At 32.7% G+C, this 21,316-nt stretch overlaps 1 protein-coding gene across 3 annotated transcripts; it reads left to right on the top strand.

Annotated features, from left to right (window-relative positions):
- Nucleotides 1-10,842: 10,842 nt before the first annotated feature.
- LOC111910736 (probable rhamnogalacturonate lyase B) lies at nt 10,843-20,931 on the top strand. Of its 3 annotated transcripts, none has more exons than XM_023906561.3 (15): nt 10,843-10,979; nt 11,089-11,214; nt 15,825-15,897; nt 16,159-16,280; nt 16,360-16,413; nt 16,659-16,778; nt 17,781-17,900; nt 18,011-18,146; nt 18,241-18,411; nt 18,625-18,780; nt 18,892-19,077; nt 19,796-19,937; nt 20,024-20,183; nt 20,266-20,509; nt 20,588-20,931. In XM_023906561.3, exons 2-15 carry the CDS (start codon nt 11,111-11,113, stop codon nt 20,831-20,833), a joined length of 2,034 nt encoding a protein of 677 aa, XP_023762329.1. In that variant the 5' UTR covers nt 10,843-10,979; nt 11,089-11,110; the 3' UTR covers nt 20,834-20,931. The 3 variants fall into 3 exon arrangements, with proteins under 3 accessions (XP_023762329.1, XP_023762330.1, XP_042757335.1); XM_023906562.3 differs by having other exon boundaries at nt 11,104-11,214; XM_042901401.1 differs by lacking the exons at nt 10,843-10,979; nt 11,089-11,214 and adding an exon at nt 15,644-15,726.
- Nucleotides 20,932-21,316: the final 385 nt, after the last annotated feature.

The following is a 21,316-nucleotide window of genomic DNA, read 5'->3' on the forward strand; positions in this document are numbered from 1 at the left end:
TATTATGAGTTATATTGAGTGTTATTTGACGCTTATATAATAATAATAATAGCTAGTCTATTAATTAGTCGCGGTTAACGTTAGACTAAACCCTAGTGATATTGATACAAGGTTTTATCGAAGGAAAATTGTTTTAAGAGTATCGAAGCGTTGTACGAGTGCTGAGTCACCACCTTTCAAGTGAGTGCATAGTTACTTTCAGCTTACACATATATATGAAGTATTCTATATAAATTACGTGCTATGTGTGCATATTATCTGAATACTTGCTGTCTATGCTAAATGAATGTTTTTATACATGTTTTCAATGATTTGAACTGTATATGTATTTTATATCTACAAAAAATGTTGGGGTAAAGCATGGGTAGATGTAATAGGTGATGTGTGATAAAATGATGAGAGGCCTCGATGTTGTTGTTGTTGATTCTGTCATCTAGCAGAGTATGGATGACAACCACGGACTCTTCTAGACAGTCCAGTGGAACACTAGCAGGCTCGCAACCTGTAGGTGTTTGTGAACGATGTGTTCACCGGTGTACTCCATCCCCCACATGGTTGCCTTTAGGACATTTATTGCTGAGGAATCCCCTTAGCAGTAGTGTCCATCCCGATGATGATCCTTAGGCTAGGTCCCTTATGATAGGTGTTTTGGGACGTAAAGTGAGGATAACAGGAACGGGTAATCGGGTTAATGTTGATTGATGGAATTAATAAACTTATTTATTGTGGGTTGAAAACCCTATGTGCTCACCAGGCTCCCAAGCTTGACCCACTTAGTTTCTTGTATTACAGGTAGTGGTGTATGAGCATCGATGTGATGTTTTGGATGAGGGATTACGGATATAGGCCTGTAGATATGAAATAATGTAGTAAGGCTTATGTTGTATTGTTTATGCTTATGATCTGTATCGAACATGACATCCCGAGTCTTTTTAATGAAATACATTTCTATGGAAATGCTTTTGATAAATCTTTATCATATTTTGTTTTGGGACAAATTCTGCAATACTTTTATTTAAAATGTTACTCTGATTTTCAAACAAAGCATAAACAAAATCGGTCTTTTCTGGCCGTGAAAAAATGGGGATGTCACAATTGGTATCAGAGCATTAGTTTAAGCGAACTAGGAATTTGTAGGATTTCTAGACTTAAAATTAGAATGCTAAGCGATGATTGTGAGATGTGAGGACTAGCTTATTTTAGGAATTATGCGTAAAATGCTTTTATGTGCTAAATGCTTTTTGCCTGATATGCTTTTATTGTTCGGATCTATGGTCTGTTGCCGACCGGGATCTGGAAACCTTATGTGTTTAGGATTCTAAACGTGAGAGTGCGATATTAAAACTAGCACATAAACGTTTCGGAGTGATAAGGATGATTTAAACGTCTATCCTAAATAAAGATCTAAATTCACCTTATTCAGTGTATAGATCAAGATGTCAAGGACCCGTAGCGGTAACGTAAACGCAAACGGAAATAGGAACCATCCCCCTCAACCTCCAGTGATACAACAAATACCTGTTGCCGAAGAAGTGGCACCTGAGCCAATAACGATGGCCGGAGTGCAAGAGATGATCCAGATGATGTTGGATCACCAGATGGAGGAAAAAAAGCATTTACTTCAACAAAACCGAGAAGAACTTGCGGTACCAATTGAACAGCGTGAGCTGAATGATGGGCAGTCAGAAGGAGGAAACTAAAGTGGGACTATTGGTCAAGCCAACCCATCGATAGTTAGGCAAAACCACCAGGAGGGAGGAAATGACGGACGTGGATGCAAATACAAGGATTTCATGGCATCCAAACCACCGAATCTATCTGGAAGCCCGACGCCGGTGGAAGTCATGAACTGGATCTCTGAGATGGAGACGATGTTTGAGAGTTGCGAGTGTAGCAACAGGCAGAAGACCGCTCTCGTGGTTCCTCTGTTGAAATCTGGAGTACTAAGCTAGTGGAAGCTACTAGTTGATTCAATGCCCAAAGGTGAAGCAAGCAAGATGTCGTAGGAGGATTTTCTGGTGCAGTTGAAGATGCAATACTGCTCTGAGCAGGATCTTCTGGAGATCAACAACGAGTTCCAGAATCTGAAGAAGGGAAGAATGAGCATTACTGAATACGCTGCAAGCTTTACTGAGAAAATGAAGCTTGTTCCTCACCTCGTCCCAACTGAACTCTCCAAGGTTAACAAATTTTCCCTTGGATTGCCAGCGGACTTCGGTCCAATGGTCAAGCAAAATACCACTCTGAAAGCCGCCATCTGGGCTGCTAAAAATATGGAGACCCAGATACAAGAGAAGGGTCTGGAGAGAGCAGAGGTGGGAGAGAAAAGGAAATTTTACGAATCCTCGAGATCCGGAAAGAGGAGTAAATTATGGAAATCTGGTTCGAGCGGAGGAGGATCAGAAGCGAAGTGGTGTGACAAGTGCAAGAAGAAGCACTCTAGGAAGTGTGACGGTGGGGTCACTTGTTTCAAATACGGAAAGCTTGGGCACTATGCCAACGAATGCACGTTCACTAAGAAGATCTGTTATGAGTTTAACGAGGAGGGGCACATTTCAAAGGATTGCCTGAAGAAGAAGGAGGCAGGAAGACCCAACATACCTCCGAATCCGAAGGCAAGAGCCTTCCAGATGACGCTCGAGGCTGCAAAGGAGGCAGCAGATGTCGCTTCAGGTACCTTTCTTGTAAATGTTTTGCCTGCAAATATACTATTTGATTCCGGAGCCAACTACTCCTTTGTGTCGCATAAATTTGGTGGGAAATTAGTATTGCATGTAGAAAAACTAGATAATGCCCTGATTGTAGAAGTTGTCAGTGGCAAATTTGTACCTGTTAGTGATCGTATTAGGAACATCATCTTCTATCTAAATGGAAACGAATTCCACGAAGAGCTATTACCCATAGAGTTAAACGGTTTTGACATCGGTTTGGGTATGGATTGGCTTAGCGCCAAGGATGTCGAGATATTATGCCGAAAGAAGATAGTTAGGATTAATCCCCCTGGAAAGGAGTCATTTATGGTGTACGGGGACAAACGTAGAGTGAATTCTGGAATCATCTCCCTGATGAAAGTCAGAAAATGTTTGTCCAAAGGATGTGCATCATACTTGGCATTCGTAATCGATGCTACGAAGGAGAAGAAAAAGGTGCAGAATATACCAGTTGTGTGTGATTATCCGGAAGTCTTTCCCGAAGATCTTCCCGGGTTACCAACTGATAAGCAAGTAGAGTTTCGGATAGACTTGTTACCAGGTACAACACCGATAGCAAAAGCACCTTACCGATTAGCACCGACGGAGATGAAGGAGCTTATGAATCAACTTCAGGAGCTGTTGGACAACGGTTTCATTCGACCTAGTTCATCACCCTGGGGAGGTCCGGTGTTATTCATGAAGAAGAAGGACGGAAGCATGAGGATGTGCATAGACTACCGAGAACTGAATAAGGCAACCGTGAAGAACAAGTAACCATTCCCGAGGATTGATGACCTATTCGATCGCCTGCAAGGTTTGAGCTACTTCTCAAAGATCGATCTTAGGTCAGGATATCATCAGCTGAAGGTAAGAGAGCAGGATATCGAGAAGACTGCATTTAGAACGAGATATGGACACTACGAGTTCTTGGTCATGTCATTCAGACTAACCAATGCTCCAGGAGCATTCATGGATTTGATGAATAGGGTTTGTAAACCATTCCTCGATAAATCCATGATAGTGTTCATCGACGACATTCTGATCTACTCGAAAAGCTAGGAGGAGCATGGCAAGCATCTACGGGAAGTGTTGGAAGTGTTAAAGAAGGAGAAGCTTTACGCTAAGTTCTCCAAATGCGACTTTTGGATACGTGAAGTCCAGTTCTTGGGTCACGTGTTTAACTAAGAAGGGAGAATGGTTGACCCTGCAAAGATCGAGGCTGTGATGAAGTGGGAACGTCCGAAAAGTCCCACGGAGATCCGAAGCTTTCTAGGATTAGCCGGATATTACCGACGATTTATTCAAGACTTTTCTTCGATAGCTGCTCCATTGACAGTGTTGACCCACAAAGGAGCTACATATACATGGAGTGAGAAACACGATGAGTTATTCGAGAAGCTAAAGAAAAAGTTATGTGAAGAACCGATACTTTCTCTACCCGATGGAGTTGAATATTTTGCGGTTTACAGTGACGCATCTGGAGTCGGGTTGGGTTATGTTCTAACCTATAGAGAAAAGGTGATAGCATATGCATCTCGACAATTGAAAGAGCATGAAAAGAACTACCCCACTCATGATCTGGAGTTGGTAGCAGTAGTATTTGCGTTAGAGATATGGAGGCATTACCTCTACGGCACAAAGTGCAAGCTTTTCACTGATCATAAGAGTCTCCGATATCTCTTTAATCAGAAAGAATTGAACATGAGGCAACGACGCTGGCTAGAACTACTCAAGGACTATGACTGTGAGATACTTTACCACCCCGGTAAAGCAAATGTTGTTGCTAATGCTCTCAGTCGAAAAGTCAATCGTGAAAGGAAGAGGCCAAGAGCGTTGAGAATTGAAGTCGTCTCGACGATTATGGAAAGCATTAGGAAAGCACAAGAAGAAGCTTTAGAGAAAAATGACCGAAAGGAAGAACGTTTGGGCAAAACGTTAGTGTTCGGTACAAACAGTCGAGGACTGAAGGTATTCCAAGATCGGATTTGGGTACATAAGACGGGAGGAATAAGAGATCTTGTGATGGAAGAAGCACACAAGACCATGTACTCGATTCATCCCGGTAGCACTAAAATGTATAGGGACCTAAAACCCTACTACTGGTGACCGATAATGAAACTCGATGTTGTAAAGTATGTGGCCGAGTGTGTGACATGTGCAAGAGTTAAGGCACAACATCAGAAACCGTATGGGAGTTTAGAACCTTTACCCATACCCATGGGTAAATGGGAAGACATCACCATGGATTTTGTGACTAAACTGCCCAGGATGAAGAACAGTCACGACATGATTTGGGTAGTCGTGGATCCTTTCACTAAGAGTGCACACTTCATAGCAACCAACGAGAAGTGGTCTATGGATAAGCTCGCAAATGCTTACGTGAAAGAGATAGTAAGACTTCACAATGTTCCTCTTACGATTGTATCAGATCGCGATAGTCGTTTCATGTCGAGGTTTTGGAGGAGTCTACAAGAGGAATTGGGTACGAAGTTGTGTTTGAGTATAGCTTACCATCTGCAGACTGATGGTCAGAGCGAAAAAACGATTCAAACACTGGAAGATATGCTGAGAGCATGTACCCTTGAGTTCCAAGGGAACTGGGCCGAGCACTTACCTCTGGTAGAATTTTCGTACAACAACAGTTTCCACTCGAGCATCAAGATGGCACCCTATCAAGCTTTATACGGACAGAAGTGTCGTACGCCGTCTTGTTGGCTTGAAGCCGGAGAGAAGTAGTTTATGGGCCCCGAGATAGTCTATGAGACTGCTGAGAAACTAAAGGTGATTAGGGAAAGGATGTTAGCAGCTCAGGATCGACAGATGAGCTATGCTGACAAGAAAAGACGACCGATGACCTTCGAAGTTGGGGATTCGGTTTTGCTTAAAGTCTCACCGTGGAAGGGACTTATACAATTCGGGAAATGAGGTAAGTTAAGTCCAAGGTTTATTAGACCGTTCAAAGTTCTTCAGAAGATTGGGAACCAAGCTTACAAGCTGGAATTTCCCAAAGAACTCGATGGTATTCTTAACACCTTCCATGTGTGTTATTTGAGGAAGTTCACGGGAGAAGTTCCCGACATAATTCCGATCTCAGAATTAAGGATGGATGAGAATAAGAGGCTGATCGAAGAGCCTGTGGCAATTGTTGACCGTAAGACTAAGAAGTTACGACGCAATATGGTCGACTTGGTGATCATCTGATGGAAACATTCGAATGGGCCGAATCTCACTTGGGAAACAGATTATGACATGATGAGTCGCTATCCACATCTGTTTGCTGATACATGATTCCGGGACGGAATCATCCTAAGGGGGAGAGAATTGTAACGTCCGGGTTTCAGGGCTAAGCCTTTTAGACAATGTAATAGTCTAGGTCAACTATTTTAACTCATTTTGAAGTAATAAGTGATGAAATATTTGAGTATTATGTGAATTATGTGTATTTATGTGCTTATTATTTAATTATAAATATATAATTAATAAAGAATAAAAATAAGTGTCAAAATTTAAGTGTGAAATAAACCCGATATCTTTATATAAAGTTGTAGTGGTCGAAACAAGGATTTCGAGGATATAAAGAACGCTGAAATCCGAGTTATAACGAAGAAGTTATGACCCGACGAAGTTTCGCGACAGAACCGGCACGATACCGGGAAGCGTAAATAGTGAATTTACGATGGAGCAAGACTTAGCCTTAGCGATCTAAACGAAAGTCGTAGAGTATGCTAAACTAAGAGCGTCGATAAAAAGAACGTCCAAATCTGACTTCGTATAAAGAAGTTATGAGAATTTAACGGATCAATCCTGTCCCGGCCTGTTAATAATATAACTTTTAAAATAGAGTCAAAATGAGCCGGCGGAGTCTAAACAAAAGTTGTAGAGTACGTTCCCATCTTCGCGTGGATATAAAGAACGTCAAAAACGGAGGTCGTATGAGAATGATACGAATTTTTGAAGTTGGCACTCGATTTTGCGAGATCTGATACGAAGTCGCTGACGTGGCGCTTTCCCAGCCGTCCGATGATGATCGCTGAAGTCGCCTCGGATCGTGACACGTAGCCCCCTCGCTACGCCCAACGTCCGATCTTGTACGCGCCGCGTTCGCATAAGCTTGCTCGATCTAGAAGAAGCCACGTCGCACCACTGAGCCTTCGCCACCTGACCTTCTTATCCGAAGACTACGCCCCGCGTAGCTTCCCTATGCCCAACGTACCATCGAGGCTTCGCGCCTATAAAAGGCATGCGAAGTTGCCCGGATTTCTCACACATTTCGCCATTCTTTCTCTCACTACTTTCTCTCTCTAGCTTCCCTAAACCCTCCTAAACCCTAGGTAAACCCACTAGCCCGCGAAGGAAGTCCCGAGGATCCTGGAGTCCCGAGAAAAAGGTCTTTCGGTTTTGAAACGCTGCTCCGAGCAAAGCCCGGTTTTCTTTAAAATCCGCTATAAGTGAACCACGCTTATCCAATTTTTAATATAGCTTTCAAATAATTATAGTAATGTTATTAGCTCTTTTAAATAATTATTTGGGCTATTATTATGAGTTATATTGAGTGTTATGTAACGGTTATATAATAATAATAATAATAGCTAGTCTATTAATTAGTCGCGGTTGACATTAGATTAAACCCTAGTGGTATTGATACTAAGTTTTATCGAAGGAAAATTGTTTTAAGAGTATCGAAGCGCTGTCCGAGTGCTGAGTCACCACCTTTCAAGTGAGTGCATAGTTACTTTCAGCTTACACATATATATGAAGTATTTTATATAAATTACGTGCTATGTGTGCATATTATCTGAATACTTGCTGTCTATGCTAAATGAATGTTTTTATACATGTTTTCAATGATTTGAACTGTATATGTATTTTATATCTACAAAAAATGTTGGGGTAAAACATGGGTAGATGTAATAGGTGATGTGTGATAAAATGATGAGAAGCCTCGATGTTGTTGTTGTTGATTTTGTCATCTAGCGGAGTATGGATGACAACCATGAACTCTTCTAGACAGCCCAGTAGAACACTAGCAGGCTCGCAACCTGTAGGTGTTTGTGAACGATGTGTTCACCGGTGTACACAATCCCCCACATGGTTGCCTTTTGGAGATTTATTGTTGAGGAAACCCCTTAGCAGTAGTGTCCATCCCGATGATGATCCTTAGGCTAGGTCCCTTATGATAGGTGTTTAGGGATGTAAAGTGAGGATAATGGGAACGAGTAATCGGGTTATTGTTGATTGATGAAATTAATAAACTTATTTATTGTGGGTTGAAAACCCTATGTACTCACCAGGCTCCCAAGCCTGACCCACTCAGTATCTTGTATTACAGGTAGTGGTGCATGAGCATAGATGTGATGTTTTGGATGAGGGATTACGGATATAGGCATGTAGATATGAAATAATGTAGTAAGGCTTATGTTGTATTGTTTATGCTTATGATCTGTATCGAACATGACATCCCGAGTGTTTTTAATGAAATACATTTCTATGGAAATGCTTTTGATAAATCTTTATCATATTTTGTTTTGGGACAAATTCCGCAACACTTTTATTTAAAATGTTACTTTTATTTTCAAACAAAGCATAAACAAAATCGGTCTTTTTCAGGCCGTGAAAAAATGGGGATGTCACAGCGGTCTAGTTAGGCCGAAGGCCTTGAGAGTGGTCCAGATAAACTGTAGGCTTGGTGTGGCGGTCTAGTCACGCTGAAGGCTCTGAGAGCGGTCCAGATAATATGTAGGCCCAGAGCAGCGGTACAAACAGGGTGAAGACTTATGTATGTATCATGTTATTTGTATGGTTGTGTATGACACTTTGGGGGAACTCACTAAATTTTGAATTGCAGTTTAAGATTATGTTTCAGACACTTCAAATGATCGGGGATAGGAGAAGGCGTGATCGATACTTCAGTTTAAGTTTATTTTTAAACGTTGACTTGTAGTTTAAGTTTGTATTGGATACTTGATTTTGATACGGGTTTTGTTTGAAAACAATAGTTTCTCTTAATTTAAAAATTAAAAAAATTATCGTAAATATTGCGATGTTACAGTTTTCATGGATGATCAGCTTGATAAATCAGTTATATTTTAAAGTAAATTTGTTTCGGTTAAGAACTTAATAAAATCAATAACTATTTAGTTTTAAAGATATTTATGTTTAATATAATTGGATGTCATGTTAGAGTAAATATCTGATAGGTAATATATTAAAATCTAAACAAATATGAAGATGAAAAATATATGTAAATACTTGTCGATAACTAAATTATAGGCTTTGAAATATTTGATTAATCATTAAAGACATTATTCAATTTCTAAATAATAATATATCTAAAATTTACTATTAAACGATAATGTATTATGATATATACTTTTACTCTACCAACATTAAAACTATAAAGATCGATAAAAATGATTAGAAATCAAGAAAATACATTCGAGATTATGCTTCAAATTCATCTGGTTAAAAAAAATCATTCTCTTTTAACTATCTATTTCTACCAATGTTATAAAAAAATTATTCATTCTTTCAACAGGGTTTGTATTATATAATGTATCAGAATCAATATAATTAAAGATCATGATTCCATCTAATATAGAAAATTTAACTTGTATTCCTATCTTCCTTTCAAGTGATACCTGACATTTATCATTAGCATCCAAAAGATGCTATATTTTACAAAAATGAATGTATTTTGGAAACTTCATAAGACTAGTCGGTATGGTTCTATGATCTTGTGGAGGAGCTGGCTGGCACCTCCTTAACTTTGTTAAGGCCAGAAAACATCGCCCCCATTGGCATTATGGCACGACAAGTTATCCCCCAAACATTGCTCAACGACATAAAACTTCAAATGGTCTCTCGACCTTTGGCTCCAATGGTTTTTTTATAATATTTTTTTACCTATAAATACATAACATTCTCCTCATTTTTATTCATACCATTCTTTTTCTTTCTCTATATTTTATAAATAAAGAATTTTTTGTTACATGTCCTATTCTCATTCATTTGGACACATGTCATTTTAATTCTAAATTTTTTGAATTTTCTATTTTTTACTTGTCGTTTTATTATATTTTTCATTTTATTAATTTAAAGTTCCACATGTAATATGTAAAGTAATATATATGTAAGGTATTTATTAAAAAATGTTTATATATATATAACTAGGTGTGCGACACGTGTATTACACGGGTTGATTTAAAAAAAATTTAAACATTAAATTAAAGTGTAAATAGAAAATATTTTTAATATACAACTTTAAAATAAGAAATGAATAAACGTATTTATTGCAATTTAATATCATATATATATATATATATATATATATATATATATATATATATATGATATTTAATACTTTACATGTATAGTATATGACTTTAATTTTAAAAATTGAAACAAACCAAAAATTGACAAGTGGATAATATTTATTTAAAAAATACCACAAAATGACGAATGTCAAAACTCATGAAAGATTGACATGTGGCAAAAAAACCGTCATTTATTAAGGATGATGTATTCAATACATTAAATTTTCATTAATTTTAATAATTCAAAATTTTTCTTATTTTTATAATTACTTAGAAAAAAAAAAACTCGAAAAAAAATAATGACATGAAAAATATTTTAATGTTGATGTGAATGATGTGGTGTAGAAATAATGTGACATATGAGGCCACAAAAAAAATGATGTTATAAAATAAACTTATTCTTATCAGTTTACAAGTCATTATATTTTTTATAACTATCACACAATCTCTACATTTTTTTTAAGACATCCGAACACAAAGAAACGGTCTGAATAAGAAAAAGAATGTTGAATACTAATAATATAAAGTCCAACAATATAGAATGTAATTTACTCCAATATTTTCGTATCGAATAGATAGTCTCATCCAAAAAATTAAACCTTCAATTGCGCTTTTACCAAAACATTTTCCATTTTTTAGTCCTCAGTCAACCTTGAAAATTGGTTTTTTGTAAAGGCAGCATACCTAATAAATAAAAACCTACCTAAACTCACCATAATACATTTCATTATAAATATACAAAACCCTTTGAGGGAATAAAGTGTTATTGGGATTATAATCATACCAAGTTTATTTGTAACGCTTGGTATTTACTGTCTCTCCTTTCACCCACCCACCCTTCCCACCCACAGAATACGCTTTGGTCTGCTCTCTCGCTAGATTCGCAAACAGGTTTTGTGTTCTTTTGCAACTGCTACAGAAGAAGCTGAAACGACATTAAGACAATAATCCTCTTTCCTATTCACTAATCAAGGTTATTGTTGTCATTAACTATATACATATATATCATCTAGTCATTCTACATTTTCTTTATTGTTGTTTTATAAATATTGTATTCATTTATTGAATCCAACACTGTATAGTGGGAGAGGTTGCAGGTTTTAAATGGGAAAGAAGAAGGAAATGTTGTTAGCAACAAGAATATTAGTTTTTGCTGTTCTTGAGTTCTTCATCTATACTGCTGACTGCAAACGCTCAGTCTCTACAAAGTTAGTTTCTTTCTTTCTCTTTCTTGAATTCACAACAACAATAAGAGCACCATCGATCTTTTTTGTTTTTGTTTTTGTTTTTATTCCGTTGTTTTTATCCTGTGTTTTGTTATTGATCGAAAAAAAAGGCAACGAGAGCCGATTCCTCAAATTCCATGAATTTTGATCTCAGGGCTTACCGGAAGCTAAGAAATTGCGATTTCTAATGCATGCAATAAAATAAATGAAAGATATTAGTTTCTATATATATATATATATATATATATATATATATATATATATATATATATATATATATATATATATATATATATATATATATATATTCTTCTCTTATTATTTATGTGTCATATATTTTAAATATTTTATTTTCTCTTGGATTTTGTTTCCTTTGTAAATGGCAATCTTTTTTACATGGGTAACTTTAAAAATTGAGCACTCATAATTCATGAATTTATTAAAAAAATTATAAATTAACCTCCTTTTTTCTCGAGAAGGCAAACATATTTAAAAGGAAGGAAATCGGGATATATAATCGAATTAATTAAATCAATAAATTTTTACAAATTATGGTTTCAAGTACAGATTGTTATTTTGACGTGTGTATCATCTTTGTTTGATTTTATTTCCTTCAATTAATGCTTTGGATTCCTTTTACCGTCTTCTTTATTAAATGATCGATACTCATAGTTTTAATTTTTATATGATAAGTATATATTGTTGAATTTAACCCGTTTTGATAGTTATAAGAATTTAATTTACCAAACAAAAAAAACTCGATATCTTTTTATTAATTAAAAGATACTCAAAAAAAAAAAAAACTACTTAAACAAAGACAATCATATACATCTATGTTTTGGAGTTTTCTTCCTTTGTACTCATACCCGCACAGATTTCTTTTGACTTTTTATTGCTTTTTAATTTGTTGGATTTGTTGACCTATTATTTTGACTTTATGACTTATACTACAAGTCATTAAATTGACATATTTACAACTACTAACGAAGTAATTCATCTCATAAGTATTAAATACATATGAGTCTTTTTGGTATGATTTGGTATGAGAACACTGAAATGGTTAAAATATATACATTTTGTTAACAATAAGTTTTAAACACATAGTTACTGCTTTAAAATAGACACTAGTTACGATAAGAAAGCCAAAAATTTTGAATTATATAAAGAACAAAATTTAATTAACTTATAGCTTAAAAGAAGTGCCTGTGTTTGGTGGTAAATGACTTGTTTATATATACCATTTTCTACTAAATTCTTTATCGGTGTACACATTTATTTTCCAAGTTCTATGAATCTTAACTATTCCGATGTTTTTTTAACAGGAAATCTAATTTATTTTAAAATATATATATATATATATATATATATATATATATATATATATATATATATATATATATATATATAAATAAGTTAGATTCAAATGTTTTCATTATATATATGATTAATTCTAAACCAATAATTTTAGTTATTTTAAAAAAGTAATTAATGCATATTAAATGCTAAAGATATATTTAATAATCATTATATTTTCAACATTTAATATGTATTAATTACTTTTTTTAAAATAACTAAAATGATTGGTCATACATACATATAATAGATAGTGAAAACAAAATAACCTAACTCATATATATATATATATATATATATATATATATATATATATATATATATATATATATATATATTTCAAATAAATATCAATAATATTTATTTTTCTTTTAAAGTTATTTATTTTTTAAATGTATTTAATAGACCAAAATTTTTTTTGTTATTATTACATCATAAGAGTGTTAACATCTTTTTGTCATAAAAGAAGACCAAAATGGTTCTAGTGCGTCGTTATCAGGTGTTTTCTCCTTCTTGAGGTTGAGGTTGAAGATTCAAATTTTGTCGTCGACATTGATGAAATTAAAAAGTAGTTTATAAGTAAATTCAAATTGTTGCTAAAAACCAAATAAATATTAGTGAATAAATAACTTAACGGGTTTATATATATGTAGACACTCGATGATTGTATTGTGGTGGTGGAAGGAATAATTTTTTTTCCAATTGAAATTATTTTATTCTTTTAATAGGCAACTTAACCACTTTTTTAGATATCCTTATTAGCATACAGCACTTCCTGTGGTCGGTCGAATTTTTCCTATTTTTTCCACTAATACTATTGAGTTGATAATATAACTATTTGTGCATGATAATGTAGAAACATTTTCATAAAATGTTTTAATATATAAGCTGTTTTTTATATATATATATATATATATATATATATATATATATATATATATATATATATATATATATATATATATATATATATTCTTTTAATAGGCAACCACTTTTTAAATATCCTTATTAACATACAGCACTTCCTCTGGTCGGTCGAATTTTTCCTATTTTTTCCACTAATACTATTGAGTTGATAATATAACTATTTGTGCATGATAATGTAGAAAACATTTTCATAAAATGTTTTAATATATAAGCTGTTATATATATATATATATATATATATATATATATATATATATATATATATATATATATATATATATATATATATATATATATATATATATATTAAACAATGTTTAACATTCAAATAGTAAGAAACATGTTTAACATGCGTTAAACAATGTTTCAATAAACATTTACATATAATTATATTAATAAAATATTTTCTAATAATTGAATGATGCAAGTAACCCATAACATAACTTGTTAGTACTTACTAATCAATACCTTTAAACATGAAAATTTTATTTTATGAGAAAGAATGATGTAATAATTACTGAGAATAATTTTACTGTGAGCATGTCATTTCGTGAGTATTCTCAATGTAACCTTTTCACATGTCTCAACACAATCTTGTGATCTTTCTTTTGTCCGTTCTTTAATCATCTCCTGCGGTGTGTTCTTCCTTAAGTTTACGTGGACCACTTTTCTTTTATTTTAATGTCATGCCCTTCTTCTTTAACATATTTAATATAAAGCCCCCCTTATTTCAATTTTTTTTATAAAGATGCTAAAAGTTAATTTACTTAATTTTTTTAATCTATTGGTTTTAGTTAGATAATAAATTTGAATTTTATTATGGTCCACTACTCCACTAGTTTTCTTTAAATTCTTTTTTTCATAAAAGCCTATTTTTAATATTTGATTGATCATTATTTTTTATTTTTTATTTTTTTATTTTTGTTGAATCTGATGTCATATTGTATTATACAAGAACAATATTAATTGAATCCCATATAAATAAGGTAAATGAGGGGTAGGATATCCATTCATATATATACTTTTATTTTATGAATTTATTACTTAACTAGTTGTGAAACCCGTATATTATACGGGTTATTAAAACAAAATGTTAAATACAAACGATTAAATGAGAAGTTTATTTGAATTTGAAATTTGAAATAAAAAAAAAGTTATGAGAAAAAAAAACATGCAAAAAATAAATAAATTAAAATTATTGTTTAGTTATCAGACTCGTATACTAAACAGTTTAATTATAACAAAATGTTAAACACAAAGGTTTAAACTGTAAATTTATTTGAAATTCAAATTGAAATTTAAAATTTAAAATTTGAAATTAATATCATTATGGTAGGTTTAATTTATGGAAACTAATTAATAATATATTAGAAATGGAAAATGAAATAAATGACAAGTGGAAAATAAATATATCTCTAAATTATGACAAAATGACATATGGTAAATTGAATGAGAGAAAGACATGTGACAAAATCATTTTTATTTATTAGGGTAGATTTTTTTCAATTTATATAAACATGCAAATTATTTTTTATATTTTTTTACAAGAAAATCGAATGTACTAAAAATATAAAGTAGTATTCAATGCATATTCATGTAATCTTATTTTAATATTCTAGTATTTATATAGCAATATTGAATTTTCATTAATTCATTTTTAATTCTATTTTAAATTTTTAGCTTATATTATAGACTAGTCATAACCTATTTACTGGTTTGTCATGTATTAAAATATAAAAAAATTAATCAAAAAGCTAGTGACAGACAAACATAATATTAATTTCTTTAGAGCAATGATTTTCCTCTTTGTTGTTGAAAATTTAGTATTATTCTATCTTTTTGCCACTGTTTTTTAATATATTTATTTTTCTTGTAAAAAGTATGTTTTTATATGGAATTAATGAAAATTTATCAATAAATTATTAAAAAATTAAATTCTATATACATAAAATGATTTGTTGAACCAAATAAACTAATATATTATAAGGGGGGTTCTCATAGTTTTGAGTTAAAGCTTGAGGGTCTTCCATTTACATGCCAAAAATATTTTACTTGTTTCTAGAGAATTGACAAAAGCAAAACAAAACCTGTGTTATGTTGTCACAAAAAGTCAAAATTCTATATATACTTGTGTAATCTCCCCGTGATGTTTCCACTCACCTTGTTCTTCACCAACACACAAAAAATTATATTATCATTGGTCGTGTTATTTTTGTAAGTGTTTGTTTTTTAACATATGCAAAAAGATAAGTAGTTACTTGAAAATAAATTAGTGTTTACTTCACGTCTTTTATGGTATTGTATATTTGCAGAAAGGGTTTAAGGAGCAATTCAGAAGGTTCGGTATTATATCCTCCGGTGCAATTGCATATCAACGATGATCAAGTAAACATTTTACATAACTATTGTTATTTATAATTGTTTATATATTTATACTTTTCTTTATATTATCATAATATGAGATCCGATTTGTACACAACAATATTTTACTTTACAATCAAAAAATTATATTTTAAAATATTATATTGTAAAATTCTGTAACACATACATTGTTGTGTATGCAGAAAAATTGTTTTATTCGAAACATTACAAAAATTGTTCATATATAAACTACTAATTATATATAAAAATTTATGATGGTTTTAGGTGGTAGTTGACAATGGCATTTTTAGCATCAGCATTTTGAGTCCTGAAGGCACAGTCACCAGTATAAACTATAATGGAATTGACAATATCTTAAATGATCACAATGGAATCAATGATCGAGGGTATGAAAAAATCTACTGCAATAACTCAAATTACAAAAATTTATTGAATATAGTTGTGTAATTTTGTCTAATATTACAGATATTGGGATGTGAATTGGAGTGATCCATTTGATTCGAAGGATAATTTGGACAAGTAAGTTGTGTCACAATCCTTTTGTTATCTATCTCATTTGTAAAAATATTCGTTGTTATATATTGTATTATTTTTTTGTACAAGATTGATGTTTTAACATACAATTTGCATGATTCTTACAAATGGTATGTATATAGTTTTTGTAGTTTTTCTACCAAATGACAAGAAAGCCAAAAGATTGTTGATGAATAATATTTGGAGTCATGCTGATTGTGTTTTTTTTCATTGGTACGAATGTTTTGTAGACTTGCAGGCGATGAGTTAGATGTTGTAGTGAACAACGAGAATCAAGTGGAACTATCATTCAAACGACATTGGATGTTTTCTCGGAAAAACAGCCATGTTTCCTTGAATATTGACAAAAGGTGTGTTGCACGTTTCACTATTCGCTACCAACTTCAGAATGTTTATTTTATCAATAATAGCAACGTACTTTTCTTTATATATATATATATATATATATATATATATATATATATATATATATATATATATATATATATATATATATATATATATATATATATATATATATACCACTAATTTATAAGTTACTTTATTTTTCAAATTATATATATATATATATATATATATATATATATATATATATATATATATATATATATATATATATACCACTAATTTATAAGTTACTTTATTTTTCAAATTTTTTTAGGTTGCTATGTTTTACAAAACCATAGAATAGTTTATAAGGTTACTATTTAAAAAAAGTTATTTAGACCAACGGTTCATTGAACTTACTGATTTTTTAAAATTCTTCAAAATATATTAATTCTTAATAATTCAAATTTCTAAATCCCTTTTTAAATCATTTTACATATTCTAACTATCAGTTTTTATCGTCTACTTTTTCAATCACTAAGGTTTATTTATTTATTTATTTATTTTTTTGGGGGTCTCAAAAACATCCTAAGTATCAAGAAATCGAAAGTATATATATTGCTACTATGCATAAAGAAATATAAGTACATTCATAACTAATATTACATATTTCTATAATCATGTAACTACTTTGCTATCATGGATAATAAAATTGTACATCTTATAGAAAAAAATACATATAGTGCTCTTTCTTGCAATTTATCTAGCAAACACTTGATTTAACATTAGTTTTTTTTGGATTTTGGGGGTGTTTGTTTTATCTTTTAAAACATCTTTTAGCTTTTAGGAAAAAAAAAGCAAAAGATGTTTGGTCATCTTATAAAAGCTATTTTTTATATAAGGAAAAATGAACTTTTTGGAAAAGTTAGAGAATCCTGACTTTCTGCAACTTTTTCTAAAAGGACTTTTACCCTTTCAAAAGCTTAGCCAAACACCTCCTTGATTGAAATTTTTTATGTTTTTAGGTTTATTATCCTACGAGGAACAAGCGGCTTCTACTCTTATGGGATTTTCGATCGTCCAAAAGGATGGCCCGATGTCGATGTCTACCAAGGTCGGATCGTGTTCAAGCTTCAAGAAAGATTGTAAGAACAAATGATTCAATTCCGCTCTATTATTATTATTCAAATCTTAGAATATAAAACGTTTCAAAATAACCACTTATTTGATTTATTGAATTGTTGGACTAAAAAAGGTTTCGATATATGGCTGTTTCGGATGAAAGGCAAAGGGTTATGCCTACTTCTGAAGATCGAAAGAGGGGTGAACCTCTAGACTACCCTGAAGCTGTACTTTTGACCCATCCTTCCAATTCTCTTCTCAAGGGAGAGGTAGCTTTCCCATTATTATTTTTTTAATATATTATCAAATAAATTAAGACAAATAATAATTATGGGTTCAATATTCTAAACAAAAAAAATACAGGTGGACGACAAATACCAATACTCAACTGAAAATAAAGACAACCGGGTTCACGGTTGGATGTGTTCCGACCCGCCTGTTGGGTTTTGGATGATCACTCCAAGTAATGAGTTCCGTACAGCTGGCCCGGTCAAGCAAGATCTCACATCTCATGCGGGGCCCGTTACTCTATCGGTAAGTACCCAATTTTTTTACCTCATATACTCCATAAAGAAGCATCATGTTCTTAATTTAATTGTTTGGTGTTGTCTTAATAAAAATGTTATAGAAAAGAGTTAATTAGAAGCTTCAATAGTATTTGATATATATCCTCATTTTATTTTTATTTAACTTTTTTTATTTTTTGCGTTATTTGGCGTTCTAAGTTCATGTTATATCTTATTGTAGATGTTTTTTAGCACACATTATGCCGGGATTGATTTAGGAATGAAATTTCGAGAGGGTGAGCCATGGAAAAAGGTTTTTGGACCCGTGTTTATATATCTCAACTCGGTAACAACGGAAGATAACCCTCTTTCGCTTTGGTCTGATGCTAAAGAAGAGGTAAGAATCTTGTTAATTCCTTTTATGATTATACCTTTGCAAAGGTAATTATTCGATTATTAATTAACTAGCTATTTAATATCATAAATTTGTATGCATTAATTATATTAGATGCTCATACAAACCGAGAGTTGGCCATATGAATTCCCAAACTCTTTGGACTTTCTTCGTGCCCAGCAACGTGGTCTAGTAACTGGAAGACTATTCGTCCGTGATGTAGAGTTGGCTCGTGCTAGCTTTGCCTACATTGGCTTGGCTCCACCTGGTACTCTAGGATCATGGCAACAAGAAAACAAGGTAGTGTTTGCTCACAACTCATCATAATTGTTAATGTAGTTTTTGGTATGTGATAGAAATATAGAATCGGGTATAGTTTGTTACATTTTTTAAAGATAAAGGTGTTTTTGTTCACTTTATCATAGAATTATTTGAAAACTTGCGTAACCCAATTTTATATTTGTAATCTTAGTGACAGAGATCTTCTTTTTATAACCTCTACAAATTTAGTTTACTTACGCAACATATATTGTTGCCATTTTAAACAAAAGTTCAATTACGTTTTATATTATTAGAATAAGTAGAAAATATATAGTTTTATCATATATATCTTTTACCCATAGATATATCTTTTACCCATAGAAGTTTTTCTCGTGCAATTTCGGCCTTTGTTCCTAGTTAATGACTAATTTTTATATCTGGGTATGGCTGTTTTTCACTTTTTTTGTCCCAAAAATATAGTAATTTTACTTGAATATGGACAAAAAATGTTATAAAACCTAAAACAATGATTAAATTTATACAAAAACACTTTTTAAATTTGAAAACATCTAGTGCTCATGGACCAATATTGTAACTATTCTATTTGTATATATATATGCACATGATTCTTTCATATTGGGTAAGACAAAATTCTTTCATTATAGTCGAATTATATGTAAAGTATAAAATCAATCATCGTGAAAAAAACTTTTAACCATTTCTTGAGCTTAATCTTGTTTCTCCTTTTCATAAATAGGGTTATCAGTTTTGGACTCAAACTGACAGTGAAGGTTACTTCGAAATCAAAAATGTCCGCCCTGGTTCCTATAACTTGTATGCTTGGGTTCCTGGGTATATCGGGGATTACATGTACAACTCAGTCGTCAATGTCTTGGAAGGTTGTTTCCCTATTCAGTCTAGCTTCATTCTTCACAATTCTATTTAAAGAAAGATTAACAAGATTAGGGTTTTCAACTATGCGCAGGAAGTAGAATCAGAATGGGTATCCTTGTATACGAACCACCAAGAAATGGTCCTACAATCTGGGAAATCGGTGTCCCAGATCGAACAGCAGCTGAGTTCTACGTGCCTGAACCAAACCCAACCCTTATGAACAACTTATATGCGAACCAAAGAACAGAATCGTTAGCTCTTTTCTCTTGATCTACTTTAATTTCATTTTCAAATCAGAAAACCCTAATGTGGATTGAACTTGATTTACTTCAGGTTTAGGCAATATGGCTTATGGGAACGTTACACGGAGCTCTACCCTTATCGGGATTTGGTCTACAGGGTTGGTGTTAACGAATATCAAACAGATTGGTTTTTTGCTCATGTAACTAGAAACGTGGGAAATAAGACATACCTTCCGACTACTTGGACCATTTTCTTTGATCTTGAAGATGTTGGATCTACTGGGAACTATACAATTCAACTAGCATTAGCATCAGCTACAGTTTCAGAATTGCAAGTACGTAGTTATGTATTTCCTGAACCATATTGGACATAAATTACTCATACTTAATCTTTCGTTTTTGTTGTTTTTCAGGTTCGGATCAATGACCCAAGAGGGGTCTTGCCTTTCTTTACAACAGGGCTTATTGGGAAGGATAATGCGATTGCACGACATGGGATTCATGGGCTATATTGGCTGTATAGTATCAATGTTTTGTCTTCTCAACTTCGAGTAGGCAGGAACGCATTGTATTTAACACAAGCAAGAGGCTTGGGTCCTTTTAGAGGAGTCATGTATGATTATATTCGTCTAGAAGGGCCCCCTCAGTCATACAACTGAAATTATATTTAGTTATTTATATATAGTTGGAGTATATATATTGCATAGTTGCTCATGTTGATCTCATTGGGATGGAAATGCAAGGTTGAGTTCGTTTATGAATACATCTTCAACTAGCATTAACATCCTAAAAAGATGGTCCAAAAATTTCGTTTTTCAATCATTATTATAATAAAAAAAATCATCACCATAATAGAAAATCATAAAACATGTGTCTCAAAATATAATATCATCTGTCAATGACTCAAAATCTCAAAACAAATATCAGAGTGATCTCCCAGGCTAAAAAGATTGTGGTGTGTGCCATGCCATCATCCCGATCACTTCCCTTTGCTAGCTGAAGTACCTGAAACCAAAACTGAAAACTGTAATCACGAAGCTTGTGAGTTATCCCAAAATACACACACCATCCACATAGCATATAACAAATAACATAACTTTGGGACTACTCCCAGCTGCATCGGGACGAACCCGACATCGGAC

This window comes from Lactuca sativa, chromosome 4 (assembly GCF_002870075.4).
Source record: "Lactuca sativa cultivar Salinas chromosome 4, Lsat_Salinas_v11, whole genome shotgun sequence".
NCBI classification, from domain to species: Eukaryota; Viridiplantae; Streptophyta; class Magnoliopsida; order Asterales; family Asteraceae; genus Lactuca; species Lactuca sativa.

Bases quoted from the DNA above. Each gene is read 5' to 3' on its own strand.
- LOC111910736 (XM_023906561.3), top strand. From the start codon at position 11,111: ATGGGAAAGAAGAAGGAAATGTTGTTAGCAACAAGAATATTAGTTTTT. The intron at 18,147-18,240 runs GTAGCTTTCCCA...AAAAAAATACAG, and splicing joins ATTCTCTTCTCAAGGGAGAG to GTGGACGACAAATACCAATA. The intron at 18,412-18,624 runs GTAAGTACCCAA...ATCTTATTGTAG, and splicing joins CGGGGCCCGTTACTCTATCG to ATGTTTTTTAGCACACATTA.